General features: G+C 37.7%; 4 protein-coding genes and 1 long non-coding RNA gene across 5 annotated transcripts; 2 read left to right on the forward strand and 3 right to left on the reverse strand.

The window, feature by feature from the left end:
- Positions 1-751: 751 nt before the first annotated feature.
- On the reverse strand, positions 752-1,171 carry LOC18034992 (protein PELPK1). Its single transcript, XM_006423706.1, has one exon. The coding sequence runs from the start codon at positions 1,169-1,171 to the stop codon at positions 752-754; it is 420 nt and encodes a 139-aa protein (XP_006423769.1).
- A 4,427-nt stretch (positions 1,172-5,598) lies between these two features.
- Positions 5,599-6,915, forward strand: LOC112096351. Its single transcript, XM_024179776.1, has 2 exons — positions 5,599-5,927; positions 6,147-6,915. The coding sequence occupies exons 1-2, from the start codon at positions 5,599-5,601 to the stop codon at positions 6,913-6,915; spliced, it is 1,098 nt and encodes a 365-aa protein (XP_024035544.1).
- Positions 6,916-12,051: 5,136 nt separating this feature from the next.
- Positions 12,052-13,288, reverse strand: LOC112096352. Its single transcript, XM_024179777.1, has 3 exons — positions 12,810-13,288; positions 12,576-12,717; positions 12,052-12,315 (listed from the first exon to the last, which is right to left on the reverse strand). Exons 1-3 carry the CDS (start codon positions 13,286-13,288, stop codon positions 12,052-12,054), a joined length of 885 nt encoding a protein of 294 aa, XP_024035545.1.
- An 8,868-nt stretch (positions 13,289-22,156) lies between these two features.
- Positions 22,157-22,876, reverse strand: LOC18035391 (protein PELPK1). Its single transcript, XM_006423707.2, has one exon. The coding sequence runs from the start codon at positions 22,802-22,804 to the stop codon at positions 22,157-22,159; it is 648 nt and encodes a 215-aa protein (XP_006423770.1). The 5' UTR covers positions 22,805-22,876.
- A 665-nt stretch (positions 22,877-23,541) lies between these two features.
- LOC112095824 lies at positions 23,542-26,142 on the forward strand. Its single transcript, XR_002903978.1, has 3 exons — positions 23,542-23,825; positions 24,244-24,320; positions 25,951-26,142. It is a non-coding gene; the product is annotated as an uncharacterized LOC112095824 (long non-coding RNA).
- The last annotated feature ends 1,124 nt before the right edge of the window (positions 26,143-27,266 follow it).

Here is a 27,266-nt window from a genome sequence, read left to right on the forward strand (position 1 = left end):
TCCTATTTCCTAGGGGGCTCAACGATGCCGTCGCTCCAAATTTTGGCACGGAAATACCCACCAAAAAAAATTCACTCCACCTAGGGATTTTTGTTATTTTTTCCAAGGAAAATGCTACTGTAGGTAATCACATGTGCATTTTTCTCTAATTACCGACGGAACCTTAAAATCCCTCGGAAACAGGCTATTCACCTATGGATTTTGAGGTCCCTCGGAAATAAATGGTCGGCAATATACATTTTTTTTTTATTATTTATCATCATCATCATCATCATTTTAAAATTTAAAAAGGTGACAGGATAATATATCAATGTTTCTGCGCTGCTGATGTTTGTTTACGGCTTTCAATCTTCAATATGGTGGAACGTTGAACATGCAAAGATATGAAATGTATCTTTTATTTTGCTATATATTTTCAACTGACATCAAAATGAAGATTAAATGTAATGTACGTACGTGATGAAGCATATATATATATAAAATCAAAAGCCTCAAATCAAATTAATAATTAAACATAAAATATAGTATATATCAATCCATATATGAATACAACAGTAGTACAGTACTCCTACGGAGCCCAGCTCATCACGAGTCGTATCCCAGACTTAAAAGTAATAATGAAAAATCCTCAAATTAAAAGGAAACCAGACAAATAGGAAGGTCTCAAAAGAAGAACCCACAAATATAAGTTATTAATATACTTCTACAGAGAGCCAGATGAAGCTCATGAAAGCATTTGAAGACGTGAAATTTATGGATTGGAGGTTGAGTGAGTTGGGATCTCCTTGGGAAGACTCGGGATGGCGGGAGATGTGGGCTTAGGAAGCTCAGGTAGATGAGGGAAAGAAGGCAATTCAGGCACTTCAAGTCCTTTTGGCACCTCAAGTTTCGGAATCTCCGGCAATTCAGGATTTTTTGGTAGCTCGGGCATTAAAATCTCAGGTACTTTAGGTTTTTTTGGTAGCTCAGGCAATTCAGGCTTTGGAATTTGTGGTAGTTCAAGTTTTGGTAACGGTGGTAGTTCAAACTTAGGCAATCCAGGCTTGGGTATTTCTGGAACTGCTGCCTCCAAAAGATGGCGAGCATCGACCAAATCGATGTTATAGCTCATTGACGATAAAGTGATTAGCAAAAGTGGTAGCATAACGGATGGGAGAGAGAAAGACGCCATGGTTGAACTATTGGCGAATAAGGCTTTAAGAGATGAAAGATATATTGTGTTGTAATAATAAGAATCAAAAGAAAAGGGATCAAGTGTGTTTGTGCATTGATTTTCATGTGTTACGAGGCTTTTATAGGTGTGGGGAAGTGTTGAATAAAGGGTTTAAATATTGGGTAGGTATGACTAAAATAGTATAACATAAATAAATTATGCTTGGGTTAGTACTCGGTAAGAAATTTATGTCTTCTTAGTTCATCAACCTCTCACTTCTGCTAACTCCACATACATCATCATGTACGATTATATATCATTGTATAATATGTTATGTAAGCAATTATATTGTAGTGAAATCGTTATATGGAGGAATGATTCTTTATCTTTTTATGTATTCAAAAAAAGGGCAAATGGCTAAAACAATAATCTCTAAATAATTTTTTTGTTCAATACTTTTCCCAAAAAAAAAATATTACTATTAATAAAGTTCATGTGGTAAGGAGTAGTCTTTCTAAAGCTTAAATCTTGGGTTCAAACTTTCAAGTGTGCGTGAATCTATAACAAGAAAAGAAAAAAAATTAATATTAATAAATAACTTTCTGGCCATATGTCAAAAGATATCTAATTGACATAAGTTTCACTAAATTAGATCTTGTTAATTAATATAGGGAAATATATATCTCTATTTTAATTTAACAGTCAATCTTTTAGCATTTGTAGCTTCCCTTTCCAAAAACAGACTTATACGTAATTGACTTCCATTTCTTTGTGGATGTTAGTGCTTGTTTGGTATGATTTATTTAAGAGCTATAAGTGCTTATTTAATCGTATAAGCACTTTTTAAAATTTTTTATGGTGTTTGGTTATTTTTTTAGTAGAGTTTTTTTAACTTAAATAAGCTAATTTACCTCTACTAGTAAAAGCCCAAAATTTGAGCTTTTGGGAGTAGAGGTTAGAAAACTTTTCTAAAAATATATAATATAAAAATTATCACAGTTTAATGGTTCAAAAGTGTTTTTTTTATTGACAACCAAACACCTAATGACTTTTTGTCCAAAAGCTCTATTGGTATAAACTCTACTGCTATAAGCTCTACTGTTATAAGCTCTATTTAATAAGCTGTACCAAACGGAGCCAAATGTCATCTCTCTTACTCCCATCTTTTCCTGTCCAATTAATTTATCAGATTGTCTTCTCATTGTATTTGAATTCTACAGGAAAGAAGATTGCACGCTTCATGATAAAGATTTTGTGCCTGATTAATTAGCTTTTGTGGTTGGATGCAGAACTTGTATATTCCATTCATACAGACAATCTATTGTTGTATGCGAACGGTAACTACCTTTTTAATTTTTTTTTTCAATTATCATTATTTCTCCCGGATATAAAGATAATAAAAGTCTGATTTTCTTAGTAAAATCAAATGATTAGTCAGATTAATACTCGGTCTCCACGCTTTTTGATGGTTTTGTCAAAGAAAGCTCAAGAATATCCATGCGGAACAAGGATGTATGTTTGGGAAGGAGAAAACAGAGATAATCATCTCATTAATTAAGCATCCAAAGTACCATGCTAATTGATCATTTTTCTAAACATAATTATTTGAAAGCCATTTTCTTGAAATTGGTCATTTTACTAAAGGGAGTACGAACTTTGATCTGGGTCAGAAAATCAACCAGACCCACCTTTATGGGCCAAACATTTCTCTGCTTTTTCCGCGCTGGGCTTGGGTTGAGTGACCTCGTGGCATTGCTGTTTGGTGTTTGCAAAAGTTTAGCTGAACGGAACGTGAATATGTGATGAACGAGGAAGTATATATAGCAACAAATATTTTTGTACAAACAGCATATATTTATATGTGTGTGTGTGTATGTTTCAAGGGTTTGCAAGAAAATAATAAATCTGACACATTAAACATAAATCAATGCTCGTTAATTTTTTTTTTAATTTAGGTAACAATAGGCTCAAAGTGCATTCACGACCAATTGAGTTATGCTCTAGAATTTTTGTTGTACAAATTTAAGTGAAATATTATAATTATTTGAATTTAAAAATATAATATGGTCTACAAAATTATTTGCACAAGTGTTTATGGATCTACAATTATTATTAAGTAATATCGTATACACTTAATATACTAATTGAACTGCAGAAGGTATAGTTTAGCGATGAAAGTGTGATTCATTGATTCAATTAATGGTTAAGAGATTCTTAAGTTGAATAATGAGGGGAAATAAAAAAAACTTTATTTCTTGTCATTATGAATTATAATTAATATGATGATATTATGGAGAAAATTGTGGGCATAAAACGCGAACCAACCCCTTCATTAACAAGGACGCGAGACATGTTTCCATCATTAGTCAATCTTCTACACCAACTACTTAATGTTGTGCATGGAATGCAGAATTAAGCGCACCAAATAATTACAAAAAAATAAAGGACATAAGAATTACGTGGTTCAACAATATGCCTACGTCCACGGGAGCAAGAGAAAAATAATTGTATTATTAACAATTATTTGAGTAAAGAAACATCACTTTGCCAGAACCCAAATACACCCAGTACTCTCACACACACTTTCCAATTGCTCACACTCTTCCAAACTCGCAAAAGTTTAGAAACTTATAAGCTTAACAAATTTAGGGATGATTTCGATTGAACAAATGACTTCAATTTATAGGCTTCAAGCTTGCACTATTCCACTTAATCCCTCTGCAATTTGTCAATCTTCATCTCTGTCAATTTGACAAGTTTTGCTAACTTTTTCATTTTTCTTCATTTGGTGCAGGATTGTCAAATGCCAAATATTCTGTTGAGTAATGAAAAGTACCAGTTCAGTCATGCCCTCATCTCTCACCCTGAGGCGAATCTCCTCAGCTGAATGGCACGAGAAGAATCCTGGTAAAACATCTTATACAGGCATGTGCCAACTAGAGACGAGCACCGACCAGAGATATATACCGACCAGAGATATATACCGGCCAGATACTCATCACCCAAAGAAAGAGCACACGATCTCACGAAATCGCGACAGTTTCGCTATATCTCAAACCGTTGTGAAGAACATGGCATCCCACATTTACCCACGATTCAGTGGTTGGAGACCCATGAGGGTCTGCCATCACCCGAAAATGGGGGGCATGAAGAATACGCAGAAAACATGGGACAATGGCTATAAGAAGCCAGGAGACCGATGGAGAAAGGGACAGAAAAATTGAGAGTAAAGGGGAAACTTTGCCAAATTATTATCAGAGATTCTTATATTCAAATTTGTGAGATATTTCGTATTAAAAATATTGCAACTAGTCTATACAACACAAATCATACAAGTTTTCCTGTAAACACCTTGTGCTAACTTAAGCATCGGAGAATTTACGCCGACAAAACTACCGGCATCTCTGATCGGTTTCTGTGAACGCAGGATTAGAGAGAAGAAAAATGGTGATTCCAACCCCAAGAGCTTGAACAATTGCTAAAGAAGGCAAAGGGCAGCATCCTCTCCATAGCTTATACAAGTGTTAGTGGAACGATCTGGTCGGGCAAAGGGCGATCAGATTTCAGCATCAACATTTTGGCGCCGTCTGTGGGGAGCTGGATAAAAAGCTACCACCAAGTTAGTAGTCAGCAGAGGAGCAGCGAACGATTGGTTATGGATGTGACAAGGAAGGATGCCCTAGGGGGCGACAACTCTCCGAGAGATTGCAAATGAGGCTAGAGAGAGGATGATGCAAGATCGAATGGAACGGATGGAGAAGCAAATGGCGACTCTCACATCTATATTACATGAGCTGAGGGATGAGCGGAGAAGGGATTGTGAGACCACCGCGGTGAGAGACGAAGCCGTTGCAGAACCCAGCCTATGGAGGCGTAGAAACGAGGAGATCCCTCCGCTGGTGGACCAACCCTATGGGGTGCATCCCCATAGAAGTGCAGGTCAGATCCCAGGAGAGCGTGTGGATGAAGGGAGAGACCAATCTCGCTCTGGACGAGTTCTGGAAATTGATGGCCGAGCAGCGAATATTGATGAAGGTGAGCTCAGACAGCGGCTACATAATGCCGAGCAGGAGCGAGATCAAGTAGCTGCGCACGATCCTGACCGTGCTTTAGAATTGGAGGGTGAGGTACGCAGGTTGGCGTAGGTGATGGATGAGATCTAGGGCAAGAGAAAGCCTCCGAACTGGAGGATAATACTGGATGAAGAATCTCCGCTGTCAGCCGAGATTATGGGCACTGCAATCCCAAGAGATTTTCGCTTTCCCGACCTCAAATACTCCGGGAGAAGCGACCCGCTGTTGCATATTGAGCGTTTCAATGACATGACAGGTGTACAGGGGCTAACACCAGCTTAGAGGTGCAGGGCGTTCCCATTGACACTAGAGGGACGAGCCCGAAAGTGGTACCGTAAGCTGCCACGTGGAAGTATAAGGAGATATGAGTAGATGTGCCAAGAGTTGGCTGAGCAGTTCCGCGGAGCGGCAGCCCCAGAGGACGATATGATGGAATTAATGAGGATGAAGCAGGAGGAACATGAATCCCTTCGCGAATTTGTGAAGAGATACCATCGAGTCGTACTGGATCTGGGGGCTTTCAATCACCCGCACGTGTTGAAAGGATTAAAAGAAGGTGTGAGGATAGGCCGATTGTGGTACAACCTGAGAAATCCTATCATTCAAAGCTACTCAGCGGGGTATGAACAGGCGAGGAGGGACATAGAAATTGAAGAAGAAAAAACGGCGAGGATAAAGAGCGAGCAGTTAGAGGAGCTGAGGTGAAAGGAAAAAAGAACACTAAGTGGGAGCGGGTCGGGAAAGCAAACTGGGGAATCGTCTGTAATGGGGGGAATATCAACTCGGTCTCGCCCTTATCCCATAACTTAAAGACCACAACAGTTCCAACACAGCCGACCTCAGCCTCAACGCCCCCCATTCCTAGAGCAGCAATGAGAATTCCGGCAGATAGATGCCCATCCTTATCATAACGCTCCCAGGGCACTGAATAACTCCAAGGCTGGTAGACCAAACCAGCTGCCTATAATACCAGCCCGAGACGATATCCATGATAGCCAAGCAGTCCAACTGATTGATCAGAGCTTGGCGTATAAACAATATACCCCATTGAAAGTCTCTATGGAGGAGTTGTATGAGAGGATCGAGGGACGAGGCCTGCTGTACCCTCCTGCCCCTACAACCAAACCCACTCACAAATGGGATAAAAGCAGATTCTGCAAATTCCACGACACTCATGGTCACACTATCAACCAGTGTCGTGACTTGAAGACTCAGGTGGAGGATTTGGTGAAAAATCGATACTTGGATGAGTATGTAGATGGAGCATTCCCTATCATTGAATCACCATATACGCTGGGGGATGGAGTCGAGAAGAGTCTGGAGCGTGAGCAGCCAATTATCCGGGTGATAGTAGGAGGGCCAACATTGGCTGGAGATTCGAACAGGGCGCGAAAGAATTATGGGAGATATGCTCTGACTAGCAAAGAGGTGCTCTTCAATTTGCCAACAGCCAAGAGGGCGAAAGTAAGACAAGTTCCCATTATGTGGACAGATGATGATGAAGAGGGTGTTTTATACCCTCATGAGGATGCACTGGTGATTAAGACGATGGTGGCGGGCAAGGAATTCCAGCGAATACTGGTGGATACGGGCAGCTCAGTCGACATACTATTTAAGTCGGCTCTAGACGATATGGGAATTGCGGACCTGAAATTGGAGCGGACGAACACATCCTTGAAAGGATTTTGAGGAGGACGATTGACCCCCATAGGGATCGTCGAGCTGTCAATTACCGTAGGAGCGAAACCATTTGAAAAGACAGTGATGCTGGACTTTGTAGTGGTGGAAGAGAAAAGCCCCTACCAGATGATACTGAGGCGACCTTTCATGAAGGTAAGCTAATGCGTGATATCCACACATTATCTGGCGTTGACATACAGAGTGAACGGGGTTGTGGGCGTAGTAAAAGGTGACCAGAGAATGATGAGGAGTTGTTACGCTACAGCCGCAAAGGAAACATTACAAGTTACCACTCTGGATAACCGAGGAGACTCTAAAAAGGGTTGCCAGGAGCTAGCTGAGAAATTGGAAGAGGTTTTGGTGAGCAGGAATGACTCGAGCAGAGTGGTAAGGATCGGGTCGGGAATGGACGAGGTAATAAAAGGCGAGCTGGTAAAGTGCCTACAATCCCATGCAGATATATTTGCCTGGTCGCATGAGGACATGCCAGGAATTGATCCCGAGGTAGCTTGCCACAAGTTGGCGATTCGGAAAGGCACAAAACCGGTGAGGCAGAAAAGGAGGTGCTTTAACCAGGAAAGGTACGAGGCCATAAACGCTGAAGTGGAGAAGCTGTTGCGAGCAGGATTCATAAAGGAGGCTAAATACCCGGACTGAATTTCTAATGTAGTATTGGTAAAGAAAGCCAATGGGAAATGGAGAATGTGTGTGGATTTCACAGACCTTAACAAGGCATACCTGAAGGATGGCTTTCCCCTACCTAAGATAGATCAATTGGTTGACTCAACGGCGGGTCACAGTCTGCTTAGCTTCATGGATGCCTTTTCGGGATACAACCAAATACCCATGGACGAGCAGGATGAGGAGAGTACCACATTTATAACTAACATGGATTTTTTTTGTTACAGGGTGATGCCATTCGGCCTGAAAAATGCAGGGGCTACCTATCAAAGGTTGATGAATAAAATTTTTAAGCCATTGATTGGTCACACTATGGAAGTATACGTGGACGATATGATCACGAAGTCTAGAGAGCTAATAGACCACGTGAAGCTCTTGGAAGAGACCTTTGAACTGCTGAGGAAGTACCGAATGAAGTTGAATCCAGAGAAGTGTGCATTTGGAGTTAGCTCAGGCAAATTTTTAGGGTTCCTGGTAAGCCACCGAGGGATAGAGGCCAACCCAGAAATAATACAGTCAGTAATAGAAATGAAGTCCCCCCCGAACAGTTAAGGAGGTACAGAGCTTTACAGGGAAGTTGGTAGCATTGAACCGGTTCATCTCACGGGCCACGGATAAATGTCACCCTTTCTTCCAAACCATAAAGAAATGAAGGAAAATGGAGTGGACAGCAGAATGTGAGGAGACATTTGGGTAGCTGAAGGAATATCTTACCAGTGCCCCATTACTATCGACTCCGAGAGAGGGTGACAAATTGTATTTGTACTTAGCTGTCTCCAAATGGGCTACCAGCTCGGTATTAGTCAGAGAAAATGAGGGAAAGCAACACCCCATGCACTACACTAGCAAAGCCCTGGTGGACGCAGAAACTAGATATCCACAAATGGAGAAATGGGCGCTGGCTTTAATAACGGCAGCACGCAAGCTCAGACCATATTTTCAGGCCCGTCGGATAATAATGATGACCAATCAACCTCTTAGGCAAACGCTCCCAAAACCATATGCATCTGGTCAGTTAGTAAAATGGTCTGTAGAGCTGAGTGAATTCGACTTATCTTACAGATCTCGAGGAGCAATTAAGGCCCAAGCCTTGGTCGATTTTATGGTTGATTGTACGGAACTAGGGGAAGGAGTTCATGAGGAACAATCGGTCGAACCAGAGAAACCAGAAGGGATGTGGCTGGTAATGGCTAATGGGTCACGTAGTGAACAAGGGTCCGGAGCAGGAGTAGTAATATGGAGCGCAGAAGGGGCTGAGATGTCCTATGCAGTGAAGTTCGAATTCCAGCTCACGAATAATCAAGCAGAATATGAAGTCTTCATCACCGAGCTCAGGCTAGCACACACATTACGAGCAGAAAGGGTAGAAATCCGAGCAGACTCCCAGTTAGTCTGTAATCAGCTCAACGAACAATTCCAAGCGAGGGAAGAGAAGATGGAGCTTTATTTGAAGGAGGCAAAGCAGATGATTAGGCTCTTCCAAGAGGTAGAAATAAAGCAGATATCCCGGACAGAGAATTACCGAGCAGATATGTTGGCCAAAATGGCCGCAATTGTGGATCCAAAGTTATCTAAGTCGGTTCCATTGGAAGTAAGGACCTCGCCAAGTATAGGGGAGGAGGTAGAAGTAATGCAGGTGAACACTGAAAAATCCTGGATGGACCTGATTCTCTCATACATCCGCGACGATATTTTACCAGAGGATAGGAAGCAAGCAAGAAAGTTGAAATGTCGGGAGGCAAGATATACGCTACTCGATGGAGTACTTTACCACTGATGATTCACTTTACCCCTCTTGAGATGTTTGGATGACGAGGAAGCAAACTATGTGCTGAGGGAGATGCATGAAGGAATATGCGGCAACCACTCGAGGGCAAGGACTTTGGCTTTCAAGGCACTTCGGCAAGGATACTTTTGGCCGACTATGCACTAGGATGCGAAGGGAATGGCAAAACACTGTAAAATCTGCCAAAGCTTCTCGGAGGTTTCTGCTCAACCCCCAGAAAGGCTAACCACTATGTCATCCCCATGGCCTTTTGCCCAGTGGGGAATTGACCTGATTGGCCCATTACCCAAGGGCCGAGAAGCCGCAACACATGCAATTGTGGCTATAGATTACTTCACTAAATGGGTAGAAGTGGGAGTCCTCAGATACAAGATCCCTTATGCCATCATAACAGACAATGGGAAGTAGTTTGACAACCACAATTTCAGAGAATTTTGCCAAAACTTGGGTGTAGATTTGAAGTTTTGTACCCCGACACACCCCCAGGCAAACGGGCAGGTAGAAGCAACCAACAAAGTAATAAAGAAACTCCTGAAAACCAAGCTGGGAGAAAAGAATGGAGCTTGGATCGACGAGCTACCAGGAGTGTTATGGGCCTACCGGACAACCCATAAAATTGCCGCGAGAGAAACCCTGTTTGCCTTGGCTTTCGGTCATGAGGCAGTAATCCCAGCAGAAATTGGGGTGGGAACACATCGAACAGAGTATTTCAACAAGGAATAAAATGACGGGCAGATCTGCATGAGCCTGGACCTGTTGGAGGAGAAAAGAGAATGGGCCTTGCAGAAAGTGGCCCAATGCCAACAAAGAATCATGCGCTACTACAACAAGAATGTACGCATGAGGCAGTTCCGAGCAGGAGATTGGATACTTAGAAAAGTGACCTAAAACACAAGAGATCCTAACCATGGCGTTCTTGGCCCGAAATGGGAGGGCCCGTACAGGGTAGTATGAATAACTGGCTCAGGAGCTTACAAGCTGGCTTACCCAGACGAACGAGAGGTAAAGAGGTTGTGGAACGCTGAGCACTTGAAGAAATACCTCCAGTAAGCAAAACGCCTTACCAAGTTTTTATTCCAATAAGTTATTTCTGCTAAATGTATGATGAATTATGGCACATGCATGTATTTCGCCTTTTGTAATCCATGCAAAGTTCAATAAAGATGAATTCAACATAAAACTCCCTTGTTAGACAAAATTTTACTAAGATAAACAAGTGCCTATTTCTGCCCGGTCGCCTAAAGGACCAGCAGAAAAATTCTATAAAATTTTACTAAGGCAAATGAGTGTTTATTCCTACTCGGTCACCTAAAAGACCAGCAGGCAAATCCTACAAAATTTTACTAAGGTAAACAAGTGCCTATTCCTGCTCGATCACCTAAAGTACTAGCAGGCAAATTCTATAAAATTTACTAAGGTAAAAGAGTGCCTATTCCTGCTCGGTCGCCTAAAGGACTAGTAGGCAAATTCTATAAATTTAGTCCTGCTCGGTCGCCTAAAGGACCAACATGAAAATTCCTTAAAATTATTCATGCTCGGTCGCCTAAAGGACCAACAGGCAAATTCTACAAAATTTTACTAAGAGGAACATGTGCCAATTCCTGCTCGATCGTCCAAAGGACTAGTAAGCAAAAGTCTATGAAATCGTTAAGGCAAGAGATCGCCTATTTCTTCTCGATCACTCAAAGACAAGCAGACATATCTTTCAAGGTAATTTGCATAAACAACTCATAAACATAATCATGGTAAAAAAGCAGCTGGAAAGCATCAAAAGTTTATAAACGGTCAAACGTTTGCAAATAAACAAAAATTCAAAATTTACATAGAAAGCAAGTTTAGGGATTGTGGGGTTCAGCAGCCTCCGTAGAAGAAGGATCAGCAATCTCGGAATGAGAAGGATCAACAACTTCTGGAGGAACAGATGTTGACCCCTGTCCTGCTCCCAAAGCATGATCCCCTGCTTCCTTCTCCTGTCCCCCACCTGAAGGAGCCTCAACCTGATCCTGGTCCCCCTGGTCCTTATCCCCCTGATCTGACTCAACCATATACTTATGCACTCTCGCCTCCAGCTTGCTCATGTTGAGCTCTGGATATTCTTCTTTGAGCACAAACATGATGCACTTATAGCTAAAGGCGAGCCCAGAATTATCTTCTGCATCCAGCCGGTCGTCCACCTCAGCAGATTTGCCCTTCAGCTCGACAACCTGCTCATCTAAGGACTTGATTTGTTCCTCGTAGGTCGTTTTCAAAGTATCTCGCTCACTTTGTGTAGCCTGGAGATCAGACTTCAAGTCAGCAATGGCCACCTTCTCCTCCAGGTCTATGATCTGCTTATGCAAATTGAGCAGCTTCTCCTTCGAACGATTAGCGGACTCAACCTTTTTTTTTAAGTCCTAGTTGTCCGCTTGAAGCCTCCTCTCCTGGCGCGTGGACCTGTTCTTGTAGCAAGAAACCAAAGTAGCCAGCTTAAAAGAGACCCTCTGAATAGAACCAGCCAATTCGCTAAGATTCATGTTCTCAATATTATTGACCATTTTGGGTCCCATTGACTTGCTATAGTCCCTCTAGTAGGGGGTCAAACAGTCACCTTGGTCCCGAGGCAGAAGAGGAGATGATCGATCTCTAGATTGAGCGCTGACCTCAGGACTCTTGTTGTAAACCTTCTCCCCGTCATTCTTTCAAGGTGGAGGAGGGGGCAGAGCAGGAGTAGGAGCCTTAGAAGAACTAACGTTGGCTCTCTTCAAGGGAGGAGGGGGATTGCTGGAGCTACCTGACCCCTGAGCACGTTTCTTCGACATAGCACTAAGGATCTTGTTATCTATCTCGGTAGCTACGTCCACTAAGCAAGACCCAACAAGATTTGTTGACGACAGGAGATCGTAGCAGGTAGATGCGTTCACCAGAGCAGTTTCTACCTTGAGTAGCGGATCGTCGTCGAGTCTCTTGATCAGGCCTCACGAATCTGAAAGAACAAACAAGGTTATAGAGCCAAATAAGTGACAACCAGAGACGTAAAGTGTATAGAATAATAAACAACATGGGGGTGACAAAACGCGTTGGAAGGTGAATATCACCACCAAGCGAATGGCTCGCTGGACACCAATTTCCCCCAGCAAAGAAAAATTTATTCTTCTAGTTTTTACACGATGAGGGAAAGCCGGTGATAGGTTTCCTCTTCGCAGAGCTTGACATGAAGTAGTACCAGCCTGCTTCCTTTGGGCTGCTCCTCAGCTAGTACAAATGTTTTACCTCCTTGAGGGAAGGCTCCTCGAGCCCACACCTTTCCCATAGCACAAACAAGGCCGAAAGAACCCTCCACCCGTTCGGCTGAAGCTAACCTAGAGCTAGATGCATGCCACCCAATATCCTGGCGAAATAAAGTTGAAGGGGTAATCGAGCCCCTAACTTGAAGCTCTCTAGATGCAGCGTTACATACCCCTTAGGAGGCCGACTGTGAACATCACATTTCCTAGGGATAGCAAGGATGGCGTCCTCAGGGATGTTATAAAGGTTCCTAAGCTTTAATAGGTTAGTGTAGGTAGTGGCACAAGTAATATAGTCAATGACGTAATCATCTGCCTCTATCATATGACTGAGGTTTCTCCTTTCAGAGGGTCTGCTCAGCTCGAAACTGCTCTCCTCACCATCACCCTCTTCCTCAGGGTCCCCAGCCCCCTCAGGACTATGGTTTTCACCAGAACCTGATGCTTGACCCCTATGGTTTCCCATAGGCTCAAAATCAGGGGAAGGCAAAATGACCTTAGGACGAGGGTACTCAAGGGTATCCATATTATAGGAGGGGCCTACACTACTAGAAGTGTATGGAGGACCAGTGGGTCTTAAAAGGTTGGGGTACGAATTCTCTACCTCTTCATCACTCTTGTCTACAATTAATTTTCCTCTTCGGTTTGACATAGTGAAATCTTAAAAGGAAAAGCACAATAAATCCAAGTATATTGGTACAAAAGGGACAATACAGAATCCAAGTAACAACAACCAGAGAAGAATTTAAAGGCGATACCTAGAATAGATCGACACTGGTGGCGTGGCTGTGACGGAGAAAGAGCCCAGCAAAAGGAAGCCTCCGGTGCGGAAAGTACGATTAAAGGCCAAAGAAGGAGTTGGCTTACGGTGGAACGACAGATAACGAAACGCAATGGCAGTTCCAATTTAGGGATTTAAGACGAAAAAGGGGAACAGAGGCGTTTAAGTTACGTAAATGTTAGCTCAATCACCACATATCGAGGGTAGATAAGCCGCCATTTCAAATTTAAAAAACAACAGGCCAAAAAGCTACACGTCACTGGCCATTAAAAGGGCATGGAGAGATGTCAGCCCAGCAGCGTATTGGACTCGTTCACGAAGGCCCATATTTGGGCCGAGAACTCTTTAAACAAGAGACATCACCTCGGGTCCATTACAATAAACAAGGACCAGAGGAATGTGGCCCGAGGTTTGCCAGATCCAATTTTTAATTTCTAGTCTCAACTCATTTCACTCGCAAGACCAGAAACTGGGGGACTGGTGTTGAGTAATGAAAAGTACCAGCTCGGCCATGCCCTTATCTCTCACCCTGAGGCGAATCTCCTCAGCTGAATGGCACAAGAAGAGTCCTGGTAAAACATCTTATACATGCATGTGCCAACTAGAGACGAGCACCGACCAGAGATATATACCGGTCAGATACTCATCACCCAAAGAAAGAGCACATGATCTCACGAAATCGCTACAGTTTCGCTATGCCTCAAACCGTTGGGAAAAACATGGCATCCCACGCTTACCCACGATTCGGTGGTTGGAGACCCATGAGGGTCTGCCATCACTCGAAAATGGGGGGCATGAAGAATACGCAGAAAACGTGGGACAATGGCTATAAGAAGCCAGGAGACCGATGGAGAAAGGGACAGAAAAATTGAGAGTAAAGGGAAAACTCTGTCAAACTATTATCAGAGATTCTTATATTCAAATTTGTGAGATATTTCGTATTAAAAATATTGCAACTAATCTATACAACACAAATCATATAAGTTTTCCCGTAAACACCTTGTGCTAACTTAAGCATCGAAGGATTTACGCCGACAAAACTGTTGTGCAAATTTTATTGAACTCGCAAGTGCACGAATCTATTGTAGAATAGATCAATAGTGACGAGTGTCGATCCCACGAGGAGGTGGATTTTAATTGTGTGTAGAATTAATTTTTCTAAATGGGTGGTTGGATTTGTGGTGAAAGTTACTTAGATTATCCTAAAATTGGAATTAAAATGACAAGAATAAATTAAAGCGAAATCTATTGAAATGACGTACTTGGGTATTTAGATCCGTATCAACATGCACCTTGGGCTAAATATTCCTTATTAATGTCAATTAAATCATGAGGGGGGAATCCACACCTCATGAACCACGCTCTAATCAATATGGTGCTAAGGGCTTATCGTGCCAAATAATAATAACCTTGTACTAGGGAGCTAGTGAAACCAGGGCGGTATCTAGACAAGATTATTATTATTTGTCGACGAGAAGTCAAAACATCCATAAAAACTAGAGGGAAAGAGAAAATAAATTTACCAAATAAATCCCATGACACATGTTGAGACTTCACCTTCAACTCAAGCTTGAAAGAAAATTAGCTACTCATAATTGAACTAGGGGCAAAATGGAAATTTATTAAAATACATAGAAAATATAAGATGGAGAAGGAATTACAGAAAATGGAGTCCAAAAATAGATTCAGAGATGCCAAATTAGGGGGGAGATGTCCCCTTTTTATAGATACATTGAGTAAATCATGGCCATCGGATTAAAAACAGCTTGGACGCTCAGGATTGCGCCACGTCATTAGTCAACAATACGCGGTTTGAACAGTGACACAATTTGACTCGGCTTGAACAGTAACGCGGTTTGGTTGAAAATAATCCTGTGTATATGCATGTACCGTACGCGCAATTTTTTGTCCACTAACATGATGCCACGTCACCAATCAACAGTGCATAAGAATTTTAGTCCAACAGGATGGTGACACCTCATCAGTCAATGCCACATCATCGATCAATGTCACGTCATCGATCCGTCTATGTGAACAGTGTCGTGAACAGTAACGTAGGTAGTACCGTACATGTGAACAGTGCCATTTTTTCTTTTATACTCCTCCTAAGGTTTTCGACCGTCCTGAGTTCAAAAGTGATGTCCGTTTTGCCGTCTGATCTCTTGTTCATTGTGAAATGACTATGATGCCCCTAAAATACATAAAATACTTAATTATAATACAACACACATAATTAAATGACAAGAAGCTTAAATACATAAAAGTAAGGGTGTTAGTAAAACTTGAAGTGTAAAATGACGATTTTCTCCTTTATAAATATATATTTTCTAACACTCAACACACCTCCCAACCAGCTTATTGGTAGTCCCTAGCAAATAAAGCAAAAACAAAATTCAAATCCAAAATGTTTTTTTTTTAACAATCATGTTTATTCAATCAGACTAATGATAGTAATCAAATAAAAGTATAAGCATTATCTCCAGTCTAAAGAAACATCACACCCACATCAACCATCCACATGAATCAGTCCAGTAGACTTTGTCATAGCTACTTTCAAGAATGACATGTCAAACCCCAAAATCTCAATGGAAGTAGTGACACTCTCACAAAGAAATTAAACCCAATAAAAATAGTTATTCCAATGAATGGTAATTGAGAGAAAATAATAAAGAAGTGATATCACATGCTCTCACCAAGATGAAAGAAATATGCCATCAGTTTAGAAATAATACGATATCAAGTCAAATAAAAATGCTAGTCAACCCAATTTATTTTTTTTTTCTTTTTTCTTCTTTTTATTTATATGTATCACTACAACCTTTTAGCCCATATAACTAGCTTCTACTTCAGATTATAGTTCCCTAAAATTAAGAAGGACTTTTATTAGGACATAACGTAGGCTAGGAACATGGCTAACAAAGGAGGGGAAATAAGAAAAACAAAGTGTATGTTTGAGAAAAATACAGAGAAATTTTTATTTATTTATTTATTTATTTTTGGAAGTTGCAAGGTGGATTTCACCTATTATTGTTATTTTTTTTCTTCTTTTTTTTTGAAACAACAAATTTTTTTTTTTTGGCACAACTTCATTGAACAAAATAATTATTTATATTTTTCTCAAACATAAATAGGTGATGAAACGTGTAAGATATTGGATAATACTCCAAATCTAAGTGGGTCAAGATGATAAGTTTGACAAAGAAAATGTTTTTTTTTTTTTACAGCTCAAAAGGGTTAACTATGGATATTTCATAAAATCGATGGCTAGAAAGGCTTAAACGGATCAAAGATGACCTTTCCATCGTCTTTTAGGGCTCTAAATAATCTTCCATATTTACTAATTAGATCGACCTCCAAATGTAGCAACACACATTTTTTTTCTCTTTTTTTTAATTTTACAAATTTTTTAAGGGTTAACTCAAAAGAAATCTAGAGATCGTGTATAAAATAATAAACTGCTAAGCTGTATAATAATAATAATATTATTATTATTAAATTTTATTAACTTTATTATTTTAGTTATTATTAATTATTGTTAATATTATTTTTAATAATAATAATAATAATAATAATAATAATAATAATAATAATAATAACAACAACAATAATGATAATTTTGTTAATAATAATAAATTAATTATTTTTATTAATTATTAATACTATGAGTATTTTGGTAAATTGATTCTCATTCCCATTCTTTATTCCCATTTATTTTACCAATTAAACACATCAATTGCATTCCAGCACATTCTCATTCCCATTTATTTTTGCCAAGTAAACATTGAAATCTCATTCTTATTCTAGCCCATTCCCATTCTCAGCCCATTCTCATTCCATCCCATTCCCATTCCTTGAAGTAAACGCACCATAAAGGTTTTATAGATACTTATACACGTATTTTATGCTAGTAAAAGATACGGTTAATTTATGCAAATTATATTAATCGAATTGATTTTCTAATTTTCTACTTTTCCTCTCAAGATAGTGGGATTATTTGTGGCTAGTCCAGTCTTTATGTATTTTCACATACAAAACATTAATTTTATATTATTATGTTGTTTTAAAATATTTATACTATAGCTAGTTTATATAATTCATTTTTATCTTTGTTGGTCAACTAGTGTCATATTAAAAAGGGAATTGATACCTACCCTCATAAGGTTTGGGGAAATGATCATTTAAACTCCTAAGTTTTCAATAAGGAAAATCAAGACCCTTTTTTTACTATAATACTCTTTGTAGATAGTAACTAAAAAATTAACTTTAATTTTTAAAAATGAAAATATAATTTAAATTATTTAATTTATCTATAGACTAATAGTATTAGAATATTTCTAATATATAATTTTTAAAATGCAAATTATTATATTTATTTCAATAATATATTTATATTTATTAATAAAAAATTTAAATAAGTCTACGGGTTAAATAGATTTTACAATGAATAAAATATATCTCATGTATTAATAATATTAAAATTATTTTACATAATATTGAAGATAATTTATATTTTTGTATATTTATTTTAATATTATGTTTCTATTTATTAAAAAATTTAGTTTAATATAATATAATATTGTAAAGTATTAAAATATTTTATTAAATATTGAAGTTATTTTTTTATATACTAATATATTATAATTAAAGCTCTACTAATATTTACAATTAGAAATCAATCGGGACTCTCTTTAATAATTCTATTTTGGAAGAGTCCGAAGGTCAACCCTTACTTAATATTGGACGGAGATTTATTCTTTCCCAAAATTGGAGAGACAAGTAAACTCCTATTAGAAGGGAAGTTGAGTCCTAATCATTGTTGGAACTCAAACCCATGCGCTCAAGAACGGTTGATAATGGGTTACGAACCCATTTGCTAAATATCGAAGTTATTTAAAATGTATATATTGTTACATCTATTTTACTATTATATTTCTAATATTATAAAACATTGGAGTTAATAGACCAAAAGTTATTATAGCCAAAAGAGGATTTTAGTATCCCTTGTTAAAAATTTAGGACTCTTCATAACAGTTTTACCAAATCATACGGTGTGAGTCATTTTTACCATTAAATATTATTAACAGCTTCAGTCCAAAAATCAAGTAACATTTTTATTTTGGGCACGTGGCTCCTCGCGGTTTGTTGTCGAACAAAATTATAACCGATTGCGCGGTCAAAGCAAACAAATAAATAAGATTTTTTTTGCCCCCTTTATGATTAGACAAACGGTCGTTCTAGTCTAATAAATTATAAACATTTGTATTGTAATGAATTATCAAGGAATGATGAATTATGTTTTCGCATAATTAAAAGTTAAGGCGAGTGGCTAAATAGCACCTCAAACAAAGGTCTCCAAATGATTTTATTCAGTATTTTTTGAATGTTTAAAAAATTTAATATAAACAATTTTCTGTTCACATATGTCATATGAGGTCTAGTTGACTTAAAGTTTCACTAATATTTGTTTTATATCTTTTTTACTTTGTTGTACTTTTAGAAGGTAGTGAAAGGGGATTACAGTTTAAAAATAACATTTTACCTCGCCTAAGATTCTCGAACTCAAGTGGTTATCTAAATAAAATTGTTTGAAAATCATTTGACTAGACTCCTTGGAAATCATTTGTTAAATTTTATAATTAAAATATTGGAATAATGAATATTACTTAAATCAGCATAATGATGAAGAAGCATTATTTCGTTAATTTTACTCTTTTGTTTTAAGATTCAATCTTCTATCAAAATCGTTCCTTTTCTAGAAAAACTTGTAATTTTAGTTATAGTAATTGATTTTTATTTCTTAATGAATGACAATATATGCAAGTGTGCTTCTCTACTTATCCCCCTTCGGAATAGTTTGAGATTGTAGTCTCTAAATCTATTTTTGTCGCGGTGATGAAAGAATAAGTCAGAGAAAAAAATACTAAGTATTTAGTAAATAATGCTATTCAACTAGAATGTTACATGAATTTCAAAGGTAGTTGTTTGGGAAATAAAATAAGGTTATCATGATCTTCTCGAGATAAAAAATAAGCAAATGGTTGATAGGCTACTAGGAGAAAATTTTGGTGACCTTGAGCAGACCATCTCAACCAAGTGGTAATTTTGATGACCAAGTGTAGACCACCTCGACCAGGTGGTAATCTTGATGACCATGAATAGAACACCTCAACCAGGTGGTAATCCTTGAGGCTATGAGCATCAAGTGGTAATTTTTTAGGCTATGAGCAGATACCTCAACCAGAATACCATGAGTAGACTAGAACCAGGTTGATTATTCCAAAAACCTCAACCAACTAGGGGTGGGCATTTTCGGGTTCGGGTCGAGTTCGGATCAACCCGATCGGATTTCGGGTTGATCGGGTTAGAAAAGAATTCATCCGAACTCAACCCGAAGTTGTAACCCGATCCGACCTGATCCGAACATATTCAGATCGGATCGGATCGAGTCAAATAATCGAGTTAAATTCAGGTTAATTCGGATCGGGTGAAACACTGCACAGATCAAATGCAAAATATTTAATTTTAATGCTTAATCTGCTTAATCTATTCATTAAAAAAAACAAAAGAAATCAATTCATACTTATTATTTAAGCTTCCACAGACTTAATAAATTAAACTCCAAAATTTTCCATACAAGAATTTCCCTCATTTTATTATTAACATTTAACAATACATATACTTAGCAATTAACAGATAATATATAATATATTATTATATCCCATCAAAACATCAAAAAAGAAAAGAATTTGGGTTGCCGTTTCGCGCCTTCGCGGTGGAACTCGGAGATGGTGGAGGCTGCAGTAGCAGATCCGATAGCAGCGCAACGGATCTAGCAGTAGCAGATCCTGTAGATATCCGGCAACAGCAGATCTGGTAGCTACGGATGTCGCGGAGCAGTAGATCCAGTCACGGGTTAGGTGGCTGCATGCGCTGGCTGTGCTTCCTCCGTTCTCTTCTCTGTGTTGGCTGCTAGCTGCCGCTTTGCTTTTGGCTTTTGCAATATTTGTGTGTGTGTGTGAAGTCGTGAGTGTAAGGATGAGGGTTGTGGGGATGAGGGCTGTGAAGGCAGCGAAGATATGTTTCAATGTTTGTGTGTGGTTGTGGCCTGTGTGCGTGGGTTATAATTATATTTTGTTTTTTATTTGTCAATTTTTTTTTAGCCACTTGTTTTTGTGACTTTTTGAGTTGTAACTTTGTGTGGCCGTGTGTGTGGTGTCTGGTGTGTGCATGTGTGATGTGTTTATAGGTTTAGTGAATTTTTTTTTTGTGTGACCCGATCGGGTATTCGGATCGGATCGGGTTTTACCCGACCCGATCACAACCCGATCGGGTTTGCAATTTTTCACCCGTTCGGGTTCCAATAACAACCCGAACCCGAATTTTTTCGGGTCAGATCGCGTCAGGTATTTTGCCCACCCCTACAACCAACCACAAATTGTCAAGCTCCTCCCATAAATTCAACTATAATGTCTACGCACATCCAGCTGCTATAATTGCAGCTTAATAACTACTCTGTAACGGGCACATTAACTCATAATTAAAGGGGCACATTATACTCAGCAACGGCAACGCATTGAAGATGGTATGATAATCCCGAATACTTATAAAAGTGCTGAAAAGTTCAGAGAATGGTGGACTCTCCTGAACAATTTTGATTTGTTTATTATATTTATCTGAATTATTTCTTTATTAAAAAATATTAGAATTTATTTATTTTTTCTAAAAAATATTCAATTACTGACTTAAGCGTCAGAGGGTTCACGCCGGAAAAACTTCCAGCCCCTCTTACCGTTCTTTGTGATTTCAGGTGTTTGTGAGTTATCTGCTAGTGATTGTAAGCTGCTTCCCCAACAAATAAATTTAATGCTGGTGCAGATGTCTGTGTTAAGTCGCTAACTGACTCAACTGAATTTCGGCATCAACAGTAGTTTTCAAAAGTGTGGTGAGTTATAAGTGTAGTTTATTACAATTGGTAATTGTTTTTGTTAGCATGTTGTAATAATTATGACTAAACGGAGCATAATAATGAGGAAATATCGTTTTCAAATATATGACTGTGTTATATAACCTCTGAAAATTACTACTGACCATTCTAATAGCATTCCCAAGTTGGCCTTTCAATCATAGGAAACTATTAAAATAGACTGCATGGTTTAGCTAAAATCAGTGGATTAGATTTTCTTTATTTATTATTTATCGTCACCATAATCATTTTAAAACTTTAGACAAGTTGACAGGGTTATAGTTCATTTTATACATATTGACAGGGTTATAGTTCATTTTATGCATACATGTCAATGTCGCTGCGGCGCTGATGTTTGTTTAGGGCTTTCTATCTTCAACATGGTGGAACGTTGAACCATGCAGAGCTATGGAATGCCTCTTTTTATTTTGCTATGTATTTTCAACTGTCATGAAACTGAAGATTAACTGTAATATATGTGATAAAGCAAACTATGTATAAGCCACATATAAAATCAACAACCTCAAATCAAATTACGAAACATAAAATGTAATATATTAAACTCCATATGTTACATAAAACTGATCATAGCAGTACTCCTACAGAGCCACGCTCATCACGAGTCGTATCCTAAAGTTAAAAATAATAATAATAAAAAATCCTCCAATGGGAAAAACACAGATAGCTTCAAAACAAGAACCCACGAATATAATTTATTAATATACTTCTACAGAGAACCAGATGAAGCTCCTGAAAGCATTTGATGACGATGAAATTTAAGGATTGGTGGTTGAGTGAGTTGGGATCTCCTTTGGAATATTCGGGATGGCGGGAAATGTGGGCTTAGGAAGCTCAGGTAGATGAGGGAAAGAAGGCAATTCAGGCACCTTGGGCAATTCAGGCACTTTGGGCAACTCAGGCTTTGGAAGTTCAGGTACTTCGGGCTCTTTTGGCATCTCAGGCACTTTGGGCAACTCAGGCTTTGGAAGTTCAGGTACTTCGGGCTCTTTTGGCATCTCAGGCACTTTGGGCAACTCAGGCTTTGGAAGTTCAGGTACTTCAGGCTCTTTTGGCACCTCAGGTGTCGGAATCTCTGGCAATTCAGGTTCTTTTGGCAACTCAGGCTTTGGAATCTCAGGTAATTCAGGTTTCTTCGGTAGTTCTGGCTTTGGAATCTCTGGTAATTCAGGTTTTTTAGGTAGCTCAGGCTTTGGAATCTCAGGTAATTCAGGCTTTGGAATTTGTGGTAGTCCAGGTTTTGGTAACGGTGGCAATTCAACCTTAGGCAATTCAGGCTTGGGTATTTCTGGAACTGTTGCCTCTAGAAGATGGCGAGCAGCGATCAAATCAATGTTAAAGCTCATTGACGATAAAGCGGTTAGCAAAAGTGGTAGCATAACGGATGAGAAAGAGAAGGACGCCATGGTTGAACTATTGCCGAATAAGGCTATAAGAGATGAAACATATATTGTGTTGCGGTAATAACAATCAAAAGAGAAGGGATCAAATGTGTTTATGCATTGATTTCATGTGTTATGAGGCTTTTATAGGTGTGGCGAAGCGTAGAATAGAGGGTTTCAAGATTGGGTAGGTATGACTAAAATAGTAAAATATAAATAAATTAAGCTTGGGTTGGTACTTGGTAAGAAATTTATGTCTTGTTAGTTCATCAACCTCTCACTTCTGCTAATTCCACGTACGTCATAACGATTATATATCATTGTATAATATGTTATATAAGTAATTATATTGCAATTAATTGTTATATTAAGGGATTATTCATTATCTTTTCATATATCCCCTGTGAAAAAAAAAAGGTAAATGGTTAAAATAACAACCTCTGAATGATTATTTTATTCAATACTTTTCTGTAAATTATTTAAGATTATTGAAGCCAGTTCCTATGGTAAGGAACCAATTACTTTGTGGACAATAATAATAATAATAATAATAATAATAATAATAATAATAGTTTTGAAAATAATATTTTTTATTTTGCCACATGTCAACTTGTAATTCGTTGTTAATAATAATAATTTTACTTGACCACGTGTCAACATATAGTTTGTTGTTTTATTAAATTACAATGTGAACAACTACACTATATAATTTTTCAAAGTATAAAATGAAAATAAGAAACCCTAAATCTAACATAATCAAACACACCACTTCTTAAGTTGCTGCCACTGCTCCCCTGCTCCTTGACTTTCACTGCTGCTGGCCGCTGCTCCTCGACTTTCACTGTTGTCGGCTGTCGTTCCTTGACGTCACTGCCGCCTTTGCTCTGCTGTTGTCAAGCTTCAGCCACCGACAACTAGCTAGCCACCTTTTAGTACGTCGCTGCTACCGCTTTTATGCCGTCACATCAACTTCAGCCCAGCCAGCCACCGTTCCTTTACCGCCGAGATCAAGAACCATTTCTTTCTCTTCTCTCTTTTGGCACAGGTATGAAAATACTGCAGAGGAGTTAATCTGTTAATTACGTTTTTGTATGTCGCTGCTGTCATTCGTGTACGCCGCTGCTGATGCTCGTCTTGGTCACTGCTGCCGCTCCTCTGCCGCCACGACAAGCTTCAGCCTTTTTGACAAAACATTTCACTTGGAATTATAAGCAAACCCTTTTGAGACCATAAAAAACTAAGCCAATTTCTTTGGTTTCAAGGCCTTGTTTTTTCACTTTGAAATCGGATCATATAATGACAAGCCAATTGAAAACTTCTGTTCAAGATTTCATTGTTAAATTCAGCTTTATTTTTATTATTTGTGTTCCTTTCATTTTCTTTCCCTTTCTTTGATTTTTAATTCAATTTGGGATTTGACAAATATATTTTTTAATTTTTATAAAAATTTATCTTATTTGCAGGATGCTAAGGGACAGGATGTTGATCTTAGCATCTACAAGGGAAAGGTTCTTTTGATTGTCAATCTTGCATCACAATGGTGTGCCTCAGCTCCTTTCATTTTTAATTTTTTTTCCATAATGATTTATTGATTATTGTTGATGCTTCCATTTAATTAATGCTAATACGTGTTATCTATGTATCGGGAGTCTAAATTTTATAGAATTATATCATACTCGGAAGTATGCATGCTCCCAATACAAATAAATGTTTATAAGAGAGGATTTCACCCAAAATCTTTAATTCTTGCAAAATGCTAGTGGCTCCGTTTGCACAAGTTTATTTTCATCCATGTTCGTTCCTTTACCATAGCAGTTCCTTTACCACCGAGGTCAGACACCATTTCTTTCTCTTCTCTGTTTTGGCACAGGTATGAAAATACTACAGAGAAGTTTCTCTATTAATTACCTTTTATGAAAATAATATATATATATATATTATTCACATGTTTAATTGAGAACATCTAATAATATAGTAATAATATAGTGGGCAAACTATAGGAAGGTTGTTAGTAGACAATTCTAATTTTAGCTTTACTTTGCAAATAAAGATTAGAAATAGTCCATCGAACCCATTTTACTATATTGGAGGTTTGGGCTAATCTTGTATAGATTTTTGCTCAGAAGAAGGATGGTTCTCCAAGGGCCGTGGGTTGGTTTTTCTATAGACTATTCCCCCATTTTCCCATTTTGCTTTTCTTTGAGGAAACCTGGTCGATTTTTTTTTTTTGTGTTTTCTTTCTTCAATCAAATATGTATTTCTCAATCTCCTCTCAAAAAATACCTATCTCATTTTACTATATGTTTATGAATTACTAATTGTATTTTGTTAGTATTCCATGTTCGAAGAAGAATATTAGATTGAAGAAAGAAAAAGTTGTTCCTTTGCTAATCGTTTGAAACCCAGGTTTGCACTGAATCTGGTTTTTATCTTTTACTTTTTTACTTGACCCATACTTGAATCTAATTTTTGCTCCACTTTCCTTTCTTTCGTCAATTTAATTATCAATCCACTTCAAACCTAAAAAGATTTAGTAATTGGGAAACCCTTTTTTTTTTTTTTAAAGAATTGCAAAGTACTGTAATTGGAAACTGGGTTCATGTCTTAAAAAGCAACCTGATTTGTAATGTTTGGCTTATAGTGGCCTTCTATTTCTGTTTTTCATCTCTGCTTGGTTAATTTCTTCACTAGTCGTTTAAATTTTGTTAATTTTTATTTTTCATCTTTAAGGTCATTAAATATCTTTTTTTTTTTCAATTTATGGCTTTCGTTGAATGTGGGCACTATAAATGTTATAGTGCTTGTTAACTTAATGTATTTGATCATATATTATAGTATTGTTTACTTTCAATTTAGACAATGAAATAGATTACAAAAAAAATAACTTATGCTCGTCAAGTTGTAGACACCATCGCTCATGTCATCATTACTGAATATTGATGTACTTATTAAGTGTTCTCTTTATACTTTTGGTGAAGCAATTTTGGTATCATTATTGCAGGCTGTAATTAACTTGGGAACGTATACATTCTACAATTTCTTTTTCTGATTCCTTAACATGCTTCTTTTAATCCTACTCTTCCATATTGAAGTAATTTATGAGTATTTTTGCTTCAAAATAACTAAGATTTATTTTTCACAGTATACTAATTGATTTTATGCATTTGTAGGTGGGAAAAAAATGAAGCCGTGGATGGATATTGAGTGACCTTGTGTTTTATTTATTTATTTTATTTTAGGTTGGAAACTTAATTGAGTAGTAGTTAGCACTTGTTGTTTAGAGATTGTTGAAAATTTAATTTGATACATATGTTAAGTCTTTTACATATAGTGATGTAGTTGAATTGTGTGAATTTATGTGATCTATTTGAGATGTTTATTATATGAATTGTGTTGCAAGATATTTAATAATAAATATATTTCGAGTTTTCTTTTGGTTGTACAACAAACACGAAAAATATAATTAAAATAAAAATATACTATTAACCAAAAGCAGCATAACATTACTAAATACTAACACTACCTATTTAAAATAATAATAAGAATTTTTTATATTATCGAGTCAGTTTCTGATACTATAGTCACATAAATTACTGACGTGTAAATAATATCATTAAATACCAACATCATCGTATCATTATTTTAGTGATACTATAGTGAAACAAATTACTGACACAAAAATCACTGACACCAAAAATTAGTGTCAGTGTGTTCTGGCTTGAGCAACACTGACACAATTAACAAGTGTCAATAAAAGTAATTACTGACGCTAAATTAGTGTCAGTAAAACTCATTTTTCTAGTAGTGAAGCATATGTTATCCATTATGCATTGAATATTTTCAAACGTTGTGGTTGGTCAAATGTGTTTCATCAATATTAATCATAAACAAGTCAAAAGGATATTTACGTATGAATTCTTTTGTTTAGTTATGTGATATTGTGTTAAAAAAATGGAGATCAACGTCGTGTCATTTGATGATATTTTATATAAGATCTCAGTTTGTTGGCCACAATTTTGAATGAAGCTTGACCAAACGACATCCTTTAGTATATAGCTAAACTGCAATCAACTGTACAATTAAATATTAGGACTTGGGACATCGTCTTTTCGTCAATAATCTTAACGAATTATGTAAAAGTCAATTACCAATTTATATTTACTCAGGTAAAAGTGTTGAACATGTGCATGTGGTTAGCATGTAACTTTTGACTCTTCTCATAAAATTATTGAGTAAGAGGGAGACATAAGTAAGTGAGAGAAATATAACTTTTGACTTTGGCACCAAAGTAAAAGGTTGAGAGAAATTTTATATTATTTTAATGCCCACATTTTTAGGCATTGCTTGGCCTATAAATAGAGGCATCATTTTCCCTCTTGAATTATCTCATTTTCTCTAGTGAGAGTGAGAGTGCCAAGAGGTATAAGTTGAGAGTGTTGAGAACTTTGTGCTCTAGTTTTAGTGTTTTTGAGAGTTTGAGTGTACG

Source organism: Citrus clementina, unplaced genomic scaffold, assembly GCF_000493195.1.
Source record: "Citrus clementina cultivar Clemenules unplaced genomic scaffold, Citrus_clementina_v1.0 scaffold_8, whole genome shotgun sequence".
NCBI lineage: Eukaryota > Viridiplantae > Streptophyta > Magnoliopsida > Sapindales > Rutaceae > Citrus > Citrus x clementina.